We start from the raw sequence: 17,762 nt of genomic DNA, 5'->3' as shown, positions 1-17,762 counted from the left end.
ATCATTTCAAGACCGTTTATATAAAAAATATATTCTAAAACAAAATTTAATTTTTTTTATTAAATTAAATAATTATATTTAGATTTTACTTTTATTAAAGTTTTACACATATTTATTATTAAACAATCATATTTAATTTGACTAAGCATGGCAGCTATAAATAACATAAGTTACGATACAAAAATGTTGTTACAGTTATAACTTTGGAGAAAATTTATCATAATTTCCTTGAATAACTATAGAAAGGAAATGCAAGCTTTTGAAACATAGCTAAAACTGCCATTTTTTAAAATTGAATTTGCTATTCTGTATTTGCAAATAATATTATAGTGATTAATTGGTATTTTACTACACAACCGCAACGATGCCTGATATTTTACTATGGTAAAATTTGCAATGTTGCAAGGAACATTTCGCTACTAAAACTTTTGAAATGCCACATGTAGCATTTCATATATCAATAACATAAGATGCGATATCTTTTTTTTGTGTTTTCATCGAAGGAAGGAGGAAAGCATGAATGCTACTAACATGACATTCCCTGGCAACCCATAGTTAGTTATGCTTTACCACAAAAACCTCCTCCTTATACTCTGATACTAGTCCCCTTAGGCTTACCATGAAATTTTTTTTAATATAGATTGAAAGATATTTAACGCTCTCCTATTTGGTGAAGCGCATTCTGCGCTAAATCAGAAGGCAAAGTCCTCTTTAGCCTACTAGGAGAATCGCGGATAATAAGGAGCCGAGAGGCCTTCTTGTTCTTGATCAACATTGATTTTAAGTTGATTATTATTCATCATGTTGATCCTAAAGTTTATTTTGGCTTCTTTTACCATCTTCTATATTTTTGGGTATTCCTCCACATTGCTTAATATAACAGGAGGGGATTCGATTTTTCTTGTAGTGTTTGATCTTTCTTGTAGTGCATTTATATGCCTAGATTTTTTTATTTCGCTTACCTTGTCCTCAGGACTTATTTCAGGTGACATATCTGCTCTTCGCTTTTTGCTCTTTCTCTTGAGAATCCAATCGATTTCCTGACCCAGATCCTCCTCGTCTCTGCAGTATTCTATTTTGTTTGTCGCAATTTTTTCCGTATTTATTTCTTGTATTGTATTTATATTGCTTGATTCTAATTTTAGCTTTTTATTTTATATCTGAGATACTTGATCTCATTTTTTAATTTTGTACAAGGCGCTTCTAGCTCACTTATTCTTATATTTAAGTGGCAGTTAGCAGTTTTCTGATCTTTTATTTCATTAACTGCATCCATATTGGTATTTATCTCTTTGTCGCCTTTAGACATATTTTCTTTGCATTTACCACATGGGGGTGTCCGCATTACCCGAGGTGTTCTTTTAAAGGGGGAGGTAGTAGTAGTTTGATGCTATAAGTGGTCTCCCCCAGAATCCGTGAGACTGGATTTCCAAATTTACTGGATTACCACCTGGGGTATAAAATCCTTTTGTTTTGTTCATTGCATTGATTTGGTTTTATTTCGGAGTTTACTTCTCCTACCATTTGGCAATAAATACCTCGTGCAAGGCAGCACGCCTAATTTCTGCCGTCCCTCAGTAATCAGTCGCAGACCAGACAGCCGTCCATTCTGTATGAGACGCTTCTGGATTTGTGCTAAATTTTAGTGGACTCTTCCCACAAGCATTCCTACTGCGGGTATTTCGCATCCCCACCCGCCGGGAAGAGTTGCGATATAAAATTGCTAATTTAGTTAAAACTTATATTTATATATTAATTTATTTATATAATATAGATATTTATATAATAAATGATAATTTATTATATTTAATTTCTAAAGGTTGAATTATTAATTTCAAATTGTCTTTTAAAATTATTACAAACTTACACTGTTTTCTTTTGCAAAAAAACTGATTTTTAGCAAGTATAAATTTTTTGAAAATAACTTTAAGATTTCTTCTAAATTTATTGAAAATTATATCGTGATTATATTTAGATGGAAAATTATAACAAGCTCTGGATTTAAATCTTAAAAAAAGAAATGTGCTTCTTTATAAACCATGGGTTTGTATTATAATGTGTTTTCAAATGATCAAACAATACTTCTTTATTGAAGTGACATTGCATTTTATTTTCAATATTGAATAATATTTTTGAAATTCAAACGCTTCACACCTTTGACCCAAATAAAAGATGTATAAAATTTCTTTATATGCCTTTTCCTTGGATAAAAGTGAAAATTTATGTTCATATTTATGAACTATAATAATTTGCCCGCCGCTATCACATCATTTTATATTTTTTGTGCTTCTTTTCCAAAAAAGTATAACACTCTTTACTACTCCATAGTTGTTAGAAATATTTGAAATTTTGGACACGGTTTTGTATAGAAATCCAGTTACATATATGGTAGTAAAAGAAAGCCTATAACTTCCTATTTTAAAAAGTTTATATTTAGTTAAGTTTTAATAGTAATCTATGTTGATGATTCGATGTTTATTTTCCATACAAATACGTTATATGAATCCATCTACCGGAATAAATTTGCGAACTACTCCTTTTTAGCAAGAAAAAACATAAAAGAAAATGTGAAATGCGATGGTATTTGAAAAGTTATACACCTGGAATATTATCCGTGACTTAAATAATGCCTTATAAAAAGTTTAAGTACGGTATTAATACGGTTGTAGTACCGTCTCAGAGCTTTCAATACCTTAACATTGTAAAAAAAACTACTAAAGCATTTCGTACATTTTGGAATACAATTTTTACAACATACTTTGACGTTTGTTTGAAAACTTTAATTTAAAGTTCTATGTAAATGTTAATTTTTTGCAAATGTTACTACATCATCAAAAACGTAGCATTTTTATGCCGCATTTTAGGTAAAAAACTTAATAACTAGCGTTTTATTGCTGAAAATGAATGCTAGCTTATTTAATTGGTTATTTCTGGCAACATTTATATGATATGTATAAGAAAAGCGTGCTCGATATTTTTTATACCCGATTTACGTTTATTTTACGTATCCACTACATATAGAACGCATTTTGGAAAAGTGTACAATATCAAGAGATTTTACTAAATTTTTTGGAATGTGATACTTTGGAAACTTTAGTTTACGTCGTAAGCGCATTATTGAAGTCACGGTATATATAAGTTAAGAATAAGATATGTACGTTATGTATATACTCTTAAACGGAGCGCTAGCACTAAAATCTTATTTAAAGCTATAAAAATATATACATATATAAAATGCATTTCTGTAAATATGTACATACATACTTATATATATTATAAAAATACATATTTGTATAAGTACTCTCTTTTATGAATTATTAAGTTTTAATTTTTGTTAAAATTGTATATAAACTATACATAAATATACATAACTATATAAATAAATTTAATAAAGGGAAGTTTTTTAGTGTAAGACTTGTCGTTGAAAGTTTATATAATTTTGACGTTCTAAATAGCTTTAATATTAAGAAGAATTTTAGATTTTTTTGAAAACAGATCTTTTACATTCTGGGGGGCGGGGGGGGGGGGGGAATTAAATCTCACTGTCAATTAAAATTATAACTTTAAGAAATAAAGTATAAAAAAAAATACTTTAAGTTTAATTTTTTGGGATCTTTTATAGATGTAATTTCTTTTTTATTAAAAATAAGAGTGTAATATTTCCCTTTAATTGTGTGATGTAAAGTCCTGATGCGTTGAAAAGGGACAGCAAAAAAATAATTTTTGTTTTAGCTTTTTTTCCTTCTGTGTAATTTTCGAGTTTTAAATTAAAATTTCACTAATTTTTAATATCAAATTTATTTGGCACATTTTCAAAATATTTAACTACATATTACAATGAATTTTGCATTTAACTTTTTATTTTCTTAAACGTTTTTGTAAATTTTTAAAATATTTTTTTAATTTATTTTTTTATTCTAATAATTACCTAAGAATAATTCACATACAACATCATAATTATTAAATAATGAACAAAATTTCACATATGTGTTGGTCTTTTGAGTTAAAATATACTTTTTCAAATATAATGAACGGGAACTAATTAAAAATTAAAGTTAATTCTAACATTACATGGACATAAATACACATAAATAGAACATGAAAAAAAAATTAATTAAATGATATATTTTTTTCAATTTTATAATACACACTATTTCCCTGTAAAACGTCCCATAAAATATATTTCACCGAATTTTCCTCTTATAAAATACAAAAACGATTGATTTACTTTGAACGGTTCATCTTCAAATTCTTTAGCATCTATATCAGTATTAGTAGGTGCAGCAGATTCAATACCATTCTCATCAACATCCAAAATAGATTTATGAAAAACTTTTGAAAGTTGAATTGGATCAGTTGAATTTAATAATAGCGAAAAATTAGCATCCGATGTGAACATGTCATCCATACCCATCTATATTTTAGTGTGAAAATGTAATAATGAGATTAAATAAATTTTATTAACATAAAATTAGGGACAAATTGTGTTTATGAAATATATTTCAGTTCAAACAATGAAGCAATGTTTAAGAACTTAAGGTTTTGAAATGATAAATTCATAATAGATAATACTTATATATTTAAGACATTTAAATTATTTTCAAAAATTGATTTAAAAAAAATTAAATTTACATTTTTAAATACTTGTTCCATGTCAATTTCGGATTCAATTTTAAATTTAGGCATTATGATATGTCTGGTCTCTTTACGTCCAGTTTTATTAAAAACCAAATCCTTCAATAATAATCGTGTTAATTTATCTTCAATTTGTTTTAAACTAATTTCTGATGATGATGGCAATAATATTATTAATGAAATATCAGTTTCTTGAAAATATAATTCTGCTACTTTAATATTAAGTTCTTTATGATTTGCTGATTTGAATTCAATTAATCCATGCATCATATCTAGCTTTATAATTTCACCAGGTTCACTAACAAAATCTTCTTTTTTAGTTTTATCTTTGTCAAATTTTTTTAACCATTCACCTTTAAAATGAACAACGTTTAGTAATAATAATCGAGTTAGTTCATTTAAATCCCCAGTTTTTACTAGATTTTGAATTTTTCCTTCTGTTTTTCTTGCAACCCAATCATTTATTGAATTAGCTGCTATTAAAGAATTTTCATTAAATTCGATACTTTCAATTTCTGCACTGTAAAATCTTGTTATAATATCTTGGAATGTTGGTGCAATAGAATAATTTTTTTGTACATAAATTTTAGTGCCACCTTTAAACATTGGACTTTTTTGCATTATATCAACAAATCGCTTATAAATATCACCTAAAACGTTTGTATCATGAGTGGGAAAATGTAGCCCTTCTTCGATTTCTTCCGCGGTGTCACCATCAGTACCAGCATATAATGCAGCTCCAGCACTTTGAATTGAATATGGTGAGAATACTAAACTTTTCCCTCGATTGGATTGTGGTCTTATTAATTGGCTGTAAAAATTAACTGTAAAATTTTGATTTTCTTTTAAAAAATCAACGTATCTTGTTGAAGGTACAAAACTATAATACGATTCAGGATTGATGTTAGCTATCAAGTTTAACATAAAAATTCCTGTAAAAACTAAAAAAATTTTTATTAAAATTAAATATTTCTCTAATTTTAAATTATTGAAATATTTAAAAAAAAAATTAAAAATTTCTATAAACCTGATAATTTTGTCATTTTGAGTAAAATTTGAATATGAATTTTATGCACAATGCGAATGGATTGGATTTTAAATACTGACTACTGATATCTAACATTATTTTTGATCATAATACTTTTTTTTATAATTCTCATATTAATTTATTCAAATTTTGAACATGTATATGTATGTACATATGTTAGGTCTTGATGAGAAGATATAAGTGTTTTTATTTTTTGCATAAATATATAACATAACTATGTTTATTTGTATGAGTGTATATCAATTTAAATATGTGAAATAACTGAAAAAATATGAGTATAAATCAATAAATTATAATTTAGAAGAAAGTTTTAATTTTGAAAAGTAATAGCAAGGGCCGGTCTAACTTTCAATTTTGTGGCTTTGGTTTTGTTCTGCGTGTGTCAAGGTGTTAACTGGTGTTTAAGGTGTCAGCAACTGGACGCCAAATATACATTTTTGCATATATAAATAGAAATAATCAATCGAATAATCAATAGAAATTGAAATTTAATATTTAAATTCGAGGTGGTTAATACAATGAATCTATAATTTGTTTGGAAAGATCAGGGCTTGGGAATTGATTTGTGGACCGATTTTACATTTTCGACCATATCTACGGAACGGATTGATGGAATTTGTTGAAATTTAATATTTGAGTTCTGGTTGATACCAGAAGCTACTGACGAAATTTTCGTATAATTCGGATAGACAATATACGTTGCGGTCGGTTTCCTGTTGACCGCATTAGATCTAATTGTATTTGTATTACATTTTTACTTATTTGATATAGGTGGGTTTGGAAAAGATTTTATATAAAATTATATAAAATAATTATTATATAGTACAAAAAACAGCAATGCAAAAAAATGCATATTAATTTTCATTCTTTACGAAAGATTCTATGAAAGATATAATTATTAAATTTCAAAACTTTTTTCAGATGAATAATTTCCAATGAAAATCTTTGATAACGTCACAACATTTTATGATCATTATCGATCGCTAGATTTATCATACAAATTTTATACACAAAATAAACTTCAAGCTGTAATTAGAAAAGATATAATATTATTTTTACCATCAAATTAAGCAACACTTTTTTATCAAACTTTGAGTGTTTAATTTTAATTTAACTTTTTGATTTAATTTGACTTGAAAATTTATTGTTATGATTCGTTTCAATACGATTCTGTTTTTTATATTATAAGGAATATTATAGGTTTTCTTAAAATGAAAAGGAAACCGTTATAATATTATATTTGTGATAGTAATGATGTAACAAACGCTGAGGTTTGTGAGAGCTTTAATTTTAACTGTAACAAAGTAATCGAATATCGGAAATTTTTTATAGTGCTGTAAGAGGTGCTTTTATCGTACTCCCCAAATTAGCGCCAAAAGTAGTATTCTTTTATGGACAATGAATTTTCGCTTAATTTATTCTGCTATATAAAATGTCCTATGTAAATGAACAAATTCAGAAAATAATTAAAAATTACAACTGTGTCAAAAGTTTAAAACTAAGATAATTGTTAAACAAAAGACAATGTTTCTAAATCTTCCAACTTTTTATGTGTTTTTTATTTATTTTGGTCACAACCTATAGTTTGATCAACTTATATTTTGTATTATATGCGATATAATACATATGTATGCATGTAAATGAAAACAAAATTTTTAATTATTTTATTTTTTAATTTTAAATACAAGCAAATTCTTACATGCGTGTTCTTTATGCATACTACGTAAAGGTAATAGTGTATTTATTTTTAAAAGCCACATTTTTCAAATATAAATACATAATCATTTTTAAATTGTAAGATTTTAAGGGAAAGCAAAATATTATTTTCCGGTAAATCGTCCCATAAAATAAATTTGACCATCTGAACTTTTTATGAAATACATGAATGATTGATTAACATGAAAATTTAATGGACCGCTTTTTTTTATGAAACCATGAGCTGTTCCTGCTGAAGCTTCAGCACCTTCTTCATTAACTTCAATTATGGCCTTATGAACTGCTTTTGATAATATCAACTTTTCGTTATAATTTGCTAATAAATTTTTGAAGCTTGCTTCAGAACTAAACATTTCTGTCATTCCTAACTGAAAATAAAGAAAAAATATTAATAATTTACTAAATCTAATAATTTTTCATTTGAAATTAAGTTTGGTTTTGGTTTTGTACTTACGTTCTTAAAAGTTGATTCCATATCTATGGCGGTTTCGATTTGGAATTTTGGAATATATAAACTTATTTTTATGTTACGTGTTGTATCAAATAAATCTTTTTTTAAGTCAATTGAATTTAATTTATTTTCAAGTATATTTAAACTTTCATTTTTGTAAGCCGATGAAACTAAAAATATTGATAAATTGGAATTTTTAAATGGTATATCAATGGCTTTTAATCCAATATCATTTATAAATGTCACATTAAAGTTGGATAAAATATGCATTGTATCGACTTCTATAATTTCATCAGGTGTTACATAAAATTCACGTTTTTTTGTATGGTTTACATTAAAAAGCTCTTTCCAAATTCCTTTAAAGTGAATTGTATTTAGTAACATAAATTTGGTACTGGAATTTAGCGAATCAGGTTCTATTAAATTTTTAATCTTTTCATTTGTTTTATCGCAGACCCAGTTATTAATAGTATTTGCAGCTTCATTACTTCTTCCAAAATTAATATTTTCTATATCAGAATGAAAACTTCTTACCGCTGTATCCTTATAATTATGCGAAATTGTGTAATCATTTTGTATATAGATTTTATTGGCAATATTAAGTATTTTATCTTCTAAATTTAATTTTTTTACTGCTTCATGAAAATATTGACCCAATTGCTTTGGGTCTTTTAATTTAAAATTAAAACCATTTAATATTTCACTAGCTGTTTTACCATCAGCTCCAACATATAATAATGCACCAGCAATTTCAATAGAAAGTGGTGAATAAACCAAACTTTTGCCATTGTATTTTGGTTGTGTTATGAGTTCACTATAAAATTTTTTTGCAAATATTTGACTTCCTATTATAGAGTCGATAATATTTTCATTTGATTTTGATACTCTTATAAACGTCAATAAAATTGTAAATAGTAATTGAGCGCCTATAAAAAACAACATTTAATTTATAAAATCTAAATAGTATATTATAAATATAAAATAAGTTTATATATTTTGAGTAATATAATATAAATTACAATGGTTTTTAAAATTGTTGTTTAATTTAGGTGAATTTATTATTGTAGTTTTTTAATTCTACCTTTGCTTATTATCATTTCGACTAAAAAATATTTTATTAAAAATATAGAATTTGCAACAATTTCTTTTAAAATCTGAGAATAAACTAAATTTAATATATTTCTTGGCAAATATAATATATAAACATATACTAAATGTATACAAAAATTTATTGAAGGTATAACTTTAAAAATATGCACACGTATACATATGTGTAAATACATTGGTTGTTAAAACTTATAGACATAATAATTTTCAATAACTTTTATTAATGAGAAAAGCTATTTATAAAAAACAAAACGAGTTTTTAATACTCATATGAAATGTGAAATAAGTTTCTACACTGAATGACAAAAAAACAGAAAATTTTAAAATAAAATGCGATATTTATATTCTACTATTTTTTGCTATTATTCAAATAATATGTGGACACAATATAATACTGAAGTAGTTCATAATCATACCTCGAAGGACAAGGGAAGGGCAATTGAATTTGCAGTATTAAAATAATGAACATATAAATTTTTTAGAACGATCAGGGCTCGGAATGGGAGCTAGGGACCAAATTTAAAATTTTTATCATATCTATAGAACTAATTGATGGAATTTCTTGAAATTTTATACTTGAGTTCTGGTTTTTACCGCAACTAACTGGCGAAATTTTGGGGAATTCGGGTGGCACAAATCTAAATTGTACTAAGAGCCAAATTTACATTTTTCCAGGCACGTTAAGTAAAAGCTTACTGAAGCCCTAAAAACTGGAAAGAAGTATTTAAAAGCAATTTTTATAATCTTCTGTAACACTTTCACTTAACTATATAATAAATTTGAATTTTTAGCTTGTTTTTTAAACATATTTACCACGTTTCACTGGCGAAACTATAAGAGATTAAGGAAAATTTTATATGGGTTAACTTTTAAATTTCATTGTAACGGATTGAAAAAAAAACATAAACTGTCGAGAAATTTCGAGGTTTTTAAAAAAATTTTCAAGAAAAAACAAACTCAGATTTTGACGAGCTTTATCTCGAAAACTATGGCTGACATCAAATTGTATTACAGTTATGAAGAGATCCATTTAATTTAAATCAGGTGCCTCTGATAAATGCAAAATTAAAGGATTAAATTTTAGCTAATTTTTGTTCTTTGGGAAGAGAATGTGAAATTGTTGAAACGATATAAAAATTGCTCGTGAAGTTAATAATTTATTCTTTATTTATACATACAGGGTAATTAAGAATGGTATACAAAAGCATATACCGTTAGTTAGAGGATCAAAAATGGGTAAAACTTTTGTTCAGGAGTGGGTGACAAACCTCAATGGTTTTCGTGAAATAGGGATTCTAACGAACTTTCAAGAATATTCTTCTTGTCCAAATTTATTTCCTTATAACTTTCGTTCTTCAAACAAACAATTTTTGAGAGGGCTAGTAAAGGACTTAAAGTCAGAATAACATGGTTTTTGGTATTTTATTTACTTTCGGAAGCGCAAGCATTCGAACTTTAGAAAAATTTCAATTTTTCAATTTTGTATTTTTATATTCACTTTGTCGTCTTGATTTTTATATTCACTTTGTCGGTATTGACTTTGTCGTCTTCGTAAAGGAGATATTACTACAACGAGTCGTCTCCGGTATGAACATGTGCATATACTCTTACTCAGCGTAAAATTTTGCGTTTATTTATATATGTCCGCCCGCGCGTCCGACAACAATAACTCAAAAACGGATAATGCAATCGACATAAAAATTTGGAAAAATAATAAAGCTAGGTTTCATTCAAAAATAATAAAGCTAGAATTCATTAAACTTAGCAGTTGTGCGGTCAGACATATCCGTGAAGTTTTTACAGAGTGGTTTAACAAGTTCGAGTAATTGGTATACAACAATCAAAGCCAATTCTAGATATTTCGAAAACAAATTTTTAAACTCAAAAATTCTCAATGTGCAGAACATAATTAGATCTGTTTATATCGACTGAAACGTTTTTACTTGTTTTAATTGTCTTTATCCTGAAAATTTCGGATGAAATTTTTGTAATCTGAATTTTTTTCGTCTTTAAAATTATTTTTTCATTCCATTTATTTTACAATTTCATCTTGCAATTATAACATTTCCTTACAACTTCAGTTCATGGTTCATATCAACAATCACATTGAAGAAACTGTAACGGCAAATGCAGAAACATTACCCCTAAAAGGAACGGTTAAAATTGAATCAATGAAATTGGTCGAAGACCTGATTTTTGGAGCACACCCACTTTTAAATCTGATAAAATATCATGTCGAACTGTATCGAGGGCTTTCATGATATCTACAAATAAAGCGGAACAGACAGAATTGTTATTGAGTCATTATACAAGTCACCGCAGAATTTCAACAATGCCTGCTCAGTTGAAATGCCACCCCTAAAACGAAATTAAATATTGCTGAAGCAACCATATTTCCCTAAATAATAAACAAAACGACTTTTCATAGCCCTTTTAAAAATTTCAAGAGAAAATAGGTAAAAGTGAAATAGGCCTATAATTGTTAACGTCAAAAACATTTCCCTTTTTAAAAAATGGCAAAACCACTGCTGTTTACAGCTCATCAGGAAATATACCATAAAAAACACTAAAAATACACCGCTATTTACTTCAGGATATTATTCGACAAGACCTGCGAAAAATCGAATTTAGAGTTTGAATTTTTCAAACCACTTATTATTATAAGTAATTCAGAAAGAGAAATTTCATTAAAAATAAGTTTCTCTTTTAGAAGTAGAACCTAAAGAGTTTAAAAAACAAATATTGGGAAAATGATTCAAATCCGACGTAATTTCATTTGGAATACTAGCATCATTTGCGAAAACATTATTTATTTCCAAAGTAATATTAGAGTCATAACTATTGTTGTTTAAGATATCTTTAACAATTCTTCATTCAGCCCTACTGCTGAGTATAACTCAGTTTAGTAGTATAAGAATTATTCTTACATGTTAATGGAATCGCATAACTCTTTATAACAATTTCTAAATCTTACATTATCCTTATGCTTCTTAAAAGTTAACCTTAATTTATTCCACCTATTTATTAGAGCTAATGAAGAATCAGACATCCATGGCTTTAATTTCTTATTGCATTTATTAAACCTAATCGGTTGCGAAGAAGTTCCTAGATGCGAACATACAATTTCGAAGAAATTTGCATTAGCATCAGATGGATTATCAAAAGAATAAACATCACACCATAACTCATTTAGTAATAAGTCCCTTAATTTCTTAAAATCAGTTTAGGAATATAAAGTACATTATTTTTAACATTAGTAACAACATCGACTAAAATAATCAGTGACTCTATGAGAGTGATCTGTTAACATTAAATGAAGAACTTCACTTTCATAACGTATATTATTCAAACAAGCAAATATATGATCCAAACAAGTATTTGAAGCAAGACGGGTTGGCTCACATATAAGAGATTCCAACCCAATAGATGACGTCAATAACAAATAAAAATCTGATGTAATCCTCACACAATCGACCGCAATGTGTATTGTCCAGTTAAGTGAAAGTGGTACAGAAGATTAAGAAAATGCTTTTTAAACACTTCTTTATAATTTTAAGGACACTTAATATTAAATAAGCTTTAAAATTAAATAAGCTTTTAATTAGCATACCTAGAAAAATGTGAATTTGGCTCTAAGTAGATTTCCATTCTGTGTTACTCGAATCCCCTGAAATGCTCGTCAGTAACTTCTGGTACCAACCAGAAATCAAATATTCAATTTTAAGAAATTCCATCAATTCGTTCTGTAGATATGGCAAAAAAAGGTAAATCGGCCGCCAAATCAGTTTCTTTCCAAAAAATTTATAGATTCATTGTCTTAACACCTCGAATTTAAATATTAAATTTCAATGAAATCAGTTGATTATTTTTCGTTATATACGCAAAAATGTATATTTGTTCCGTAGTAAACGTCCAGGTGCTGACACCTGATGTCTTCCAAAATTTAGTAGGTATGGGTACGGTCGAATGGAGCTTATATATGAAATTTTAAGTAAATTTGAATATTTTCTTCATAATGATTAAAAAATTGCCTTGATTGTATAAAATATGTAAAAAACAAAGAATGTTAAACACGTTCAAGATTATCTAGATCATAAAAACCAATTATCTGAATTCTACTAGCACCTTCAACTTTTTTTAAATAAATTTTAGAATTTGTAACCCACAAATATTTGAAATTCTTATTTTTACAAATCTGACGAGCTTTATTGAAAAGAACTCTATAATATGTTGAAAGAGATTCATTAATGTATAGATGTTCTTCTTGAATTGCTTCCCAAAAATTTCCGCAGGCAGCTTTCTATCCTTCCATTTAAAATTATTGAAGATAGTTTTCTTCTTTTCAAATGAAAAAAGTTTTGTACAAACTATACTCGCATTATTTTTAAAGATTTTTCGATATTTGATTATTCGCCACATTATTATTATTTTTTATATAAAAAGATTTTATATCACTTTCTTGTATATTAAATTTAGGATTTCTCACAAAAAGTGAAACAACTTTTTGTTTAACGTTTACATTATTTATTTCTGGTGCACCAACAATGTCTAAACATTTTTTTAACCTGTTTTGTTCCATCCGATTAATTTGATGGTTTTGACTTGGCAAAATTTAAAAAAGTTTTTATAGTAAGAAAGATATAGCTCAAAATCCATTTATGTATATGTCAAGATTTTCGTTAAACTTAGTTAAAATTCCATGTGACTGGAAAACTCTTGAGGTTTGTCACCCACGCCAGAATAAAAGTTTTATCCATTTTTGATCCTCTAAACAATGGTACACGTTTTTACATACTTCTCTGAATCACTCTGAATATAAAATAATGGAATCTAAATAAAAAAGTTTCATTTATTTTTGAAGGGTTAAAATTAATAAAAATACCGTAACTTAAATGCAGTTAAATAAGTTTAAAAAGGTTTTGATACAGTTTAGCTGTGGTATGGAACTTTTTAAAATTCTATATCGTAAAAAGAACATTGAAGTTGTTGATACCTAATGGAACAGCTTTCAAAAGATTATGACAATGACATAGAATTCTCTTCATTTTCCGCCCTTTATTAACTAATAAAAGTTTGCGCTCAAGAACCAATTTTTTATTTCTAAAAAATTTAATATAGAAACCAAATAGCAAAAGAACAAATCACAAAAACTTACTCTTTTTGTTCTTCTTCCTCCATTTTGAAATTTTCACCAATTGTTATGAATGAGTTAATTTTAATTTTTTATATAAAACACATAAAATGACGTTTCGTCGGTATATAAAATCATTTGCTGGTATATAAATCAGTCCCAGAGTTTAAGAAAAATTAAGTTTTACCAAAATAAAAACTAAAAAATATATTTTGTTGCTAAAACTTGCGCTAACTTTCGCGACTTCCAAAATCGAGTACAATTTACAAATAGTTTTAATACAGTTTAAATACCGTTTTAGCACAGTTTTATCTCATCGAAAAGCTTTTGAAGCTGCTGCATTGCATTTTGGAATATCAACGTGACGATAAACAACATTATACAACATTATGTTATGTAACACCACATATGTTAATTATGTACGTTGAGTAATTTTTTAATTTGCTAGCAATAAATCTTTATTCCAAAAAATATTACTTTTGTATTTAAAATTTTTGAAATGAGTACCCGTGTAAATAAATAATTATAATAAAAAAATACTAAAAGATTTTCTAAAAAATTTAGTAATTCAATTTTAATAACTTCTTGCTCTTGCCTTTGTGTTTCCTGGAATTTCTTTGTTGTTTTATAAAATATTTTAAAATGATTTACGAAAACATTTTTCTCAAAAAAAAAGTTTAATAACTTGGAAATTGGTAATTCTGGTGATTTTTTCTATGACATGTTTCCAAAAGTAGTCTCAAATTTTTCCCTACACGCTCTGATTTTTACGTTTCGACTGTCTATTTGATACATTTTAGAATATACATTGTACATTTTACCTTTTCACTGCATTTTGGAAGTCAAGGTTTCATTAAAATATCAAAATTAGTTTCGATTAGTGTTTTTACATCTAACAAGTCCCAGTACTCATTTTTTTTACGAAATATTACGAATTTTTGGCTTCGTTCCTGTTTTTTTCTTTAAATGCCACTGATCGTGTCATATTTCTTATTATTTTTTCCTTTTTTTACGTAAAAAAGAGTTTAGTATTTTAAAAAATCATGATATTATACACATTAATGTCTTTTAATGTCTTTATATCTAACAAGTCCCAATGCTCAGAGAGAAACTTGAAAGCACGACCTTATTTGATATGGGTTTTTTTAAATCGAAGTGGCTATTTTTTGAGAAGAAATATTAAAATAAATTCACACTTATTATAAAGCAGGTAAAATTTAGAAAATATATTTGAAAAATCAAAAAAATATATTAATATTTTCATTGATAATTATTTTAAAATTTAAAAAAAAAAGCGGAAAAACAACAAGCACATCCTTCGCCTTCAACGTTTTATATGTTACATTTCATTATTTTTAAAAAAAACAGGTTTTTTTCTCATAGGGTAAGTTAACGCAAGATATGGGAAGTACCTGTGGTGTCAAGTTGAAAATATAATTAATGAAAAGATAATTATTAAATATTGATATAAATACATAGTAAAGAAAAAATTTGAAGAGGGAATTAGAAAATAATATCTAAAATACAATCAAATATTATTTGTTAAATACAAATTTTATATAAACTTCAAAATTTTACTTCTATTTTTATTTGAAAAAATATTAAAAACTTACTATCATTTATATCAATTACCTAAGAAAAAAAAATTAAAAATGTTTGGAAAAAACAATTATATATTTTTATGACCGGATTTGAATATTTTTTTATTTTTGAAATAAATGGTATTTTACCAAATGACTCAAAAATTCCGACTGTAAAATAACAGGTATTTTAAAATTTTTGTTCTTTATGTAATATTCTTTCAGTTTAGAATTAAGATAGGTCATACAAACACATGAAGGGACATTTTATAAATAGATTGCTCTTGTTTACCTGCTAATAAAATATGAAAAAAGAGCACAGCAAAATTTTTGAAGAACTCAATATAACATGTTTGAAATAGTTTTGAAATAATTATTTAAAAAAAAATTTATTGGAAGTAGGTACATACATACATATTTATTTTTAATAACTTAAAAACTAACTGAAATTATTTGAAACAATTTTATAAGTAACGTATAAATAACCGAAATGAGATAATTAAAATTGTTGAAATGTGTCAACCTATATTACTTTTAATAACATTTTTGTTAGCACACACTACTCAACTTACCTTATTGGGAAATACAAAATGTGCATAAAAAATCATACATCCTTCCTCATTAACATTTGAAACCATACTGAAATATGAATTTGAAATTTTTTTTCATTTTTTCTTTCCTCCTACCTTTCTTTCTTTTTCGTGCAATAAAATTTAAATGGGAAGCTTTTTGAAAAACGTATACACAAAAAAATGTGTATCCTGAGATTTTTTAAAATATTAAACTCTTTTTTACTTAAAAAATAAGAAAAAAATAAAAAAAAATATGACACGATCAGTGGCATTTAAAGAAAAAACCAGCAACGAAGCCAAAAATTCGTAATATTTCGTAAAAAAAATTGAGTATTGGGACTTGTTAGATATAAAGACATTATCTCATCAATCAGTAAATAAGACAGAAAAGTTGAAACCACTTTTAAAAAGTTTATAAATACATAGATGAACAACGTCAGATTTGAAAATCTTTGTCAACCAAGAAAAGCATATGTTTGTTAAAGCTAACATTTTAAAAGTTTTTAAAACACCAAATTTTATTTTACAAAACTTGAACTAACTTTAATAAAAGATAAAAACGTAATCATTTTGCCTTATTTTGTTCAAAAAGTATAATTCCAGACATGTTACATTTATTTTTAGCAAACAAATTTCTTCAAACAATGATCTAAATCTAAAAACAATTCAATTATTCATGGGCGTTATTTTCTTCAAAAAAATTTGTTTTATTTTAATAAAATTTAATTTCTCAACGGGTACGAAAACTCGCTAAACCCGTTTAATTCTATAACTCGCTTAATTCTGTCTCATTTTGTTTTAAAATATTTAGACATAATATGCAATATGTATACTAAAAACGAGTATAATGTAAAGAAATTTAATTTCAAACTTTAAACTCGATTTACTTGAAATATAAAATGGATCACATGGATCACATCAAAAGTGGACCGACGAATTGTTATTCGCTAGCATCTTGTTGGTTGTTTGTTTAATGGTAATTTAGTGTCCGTGATTTGGATTGCTAACTAACCATTTTCAAGCGTTCTCTAGAACTAGGAATCTTTTATTTTCAGAGATCCTGAATTGAAATTTTCGAACTATTAGTAACTGTCGAGATTGTAAGAAATGAAGGAGTTAAGAAAGTGTAGTTTGCCAACCTTTATTTTGTAAATGAGTTTTTAATATTTCAGTGAACTTTCGTTTTCATTCAATTTTATAGCGTGTAATATTTTGTATGTCAATTTCTGTATTTCTGCGAGGATTTTTAACATTAGTATACCCATCTTAATACTGGTGGTAAAGCGATTTCTTATTAATAAGTTAAAAATATTATGTACAATGTATGTATGTGGTGCTATGCAATAACAAGTTTAGGAACCCTTGCGACATTCCTGTCAGGTTTAAGTATTCTATATTTAATCGCATTATAGAGATATCTCTCATATGGGAGCTATAGCAATAACGATATTTGATGATATTATTGAAAATTTCATTAATTTGTTTCTGAATTTATTTCTATTAAATTGATGTATAAAAAAAT

At 26.4% G+C, this 17,762-nt stretch overlaps 1 protein-coding gene across 1 annotated transcript; it reads right to left on the bottom strand.

Annotated features, from left to right (window-relative positions):
• Positions 1-3,796: 3,796 nt before the first annotated feature.
• LOC129610765 (uncharacterized) lies at positions 3,797-9,076 on the bottom strand. The gene is made up of 5 exons (XM_055523468.1): positions 8,932-9,076; positions 7,854-8,776; positions 7,518-7,767; positions 4,633-5,573; positions 3,797-4,414 (listed from the first exon to the last, which is right to left on the bottom strand). Exons 1-5 carry the CDS (start codon positions 8,945-8,947, stop codon positions 4,151-4,153), a joined length of 2,394 nt encoding a protein of 797 aa, XP_055379443.1. The 5' UTR covers positions 8,948-9,076; the 3' UTR covers positions 3,797-4,150.
• Between the last annotated feature and the right edge of the window lie 8,686 nt (positions 9,077-17,762).

This window comes from Condylostylus longicornis, unplaced genomic scaffold, assembly GCF_029603195.1.
Source record: "Condylostylus longicornis isolate FDR11 unplaced genomic scaffold, ASM2960319v2 ptg000048l, whole genome shotgun sequence".
Classification (NCBI taxonomy): domain Eukaryota; kingdom Metazoa; phylum Arthropoda; class Insecta; order Diptera; family Dolichopodidae; genus Condylostylus; species Condylostylus longicornis.
The sequence above is the reverse complement of the archived record's forward strand: the minus strand, read 5'-3'. Positions and strand labels throughout refer to the sequence as shown.

Bases quoted from the DNA above. Each gene is read 5' to 3' on its own strand.
- LOC129610765 (XM_055523468.1), bottom strand. The intron at 7,768-7,853 runs GTAAGTACAAAA...CTTTATTTTCAG, and splicing joins TGGAATCAACTTTTAAGAAC to TTAGGAATGACAGAAATGTT. The intron at 5,574-7,517 runs TTACCGGAAAAT...TTTTTTTAGTTT, and splicing joins AATTTATTTTATGGGACGAT to TTACAGGAATTTTTATGTTA.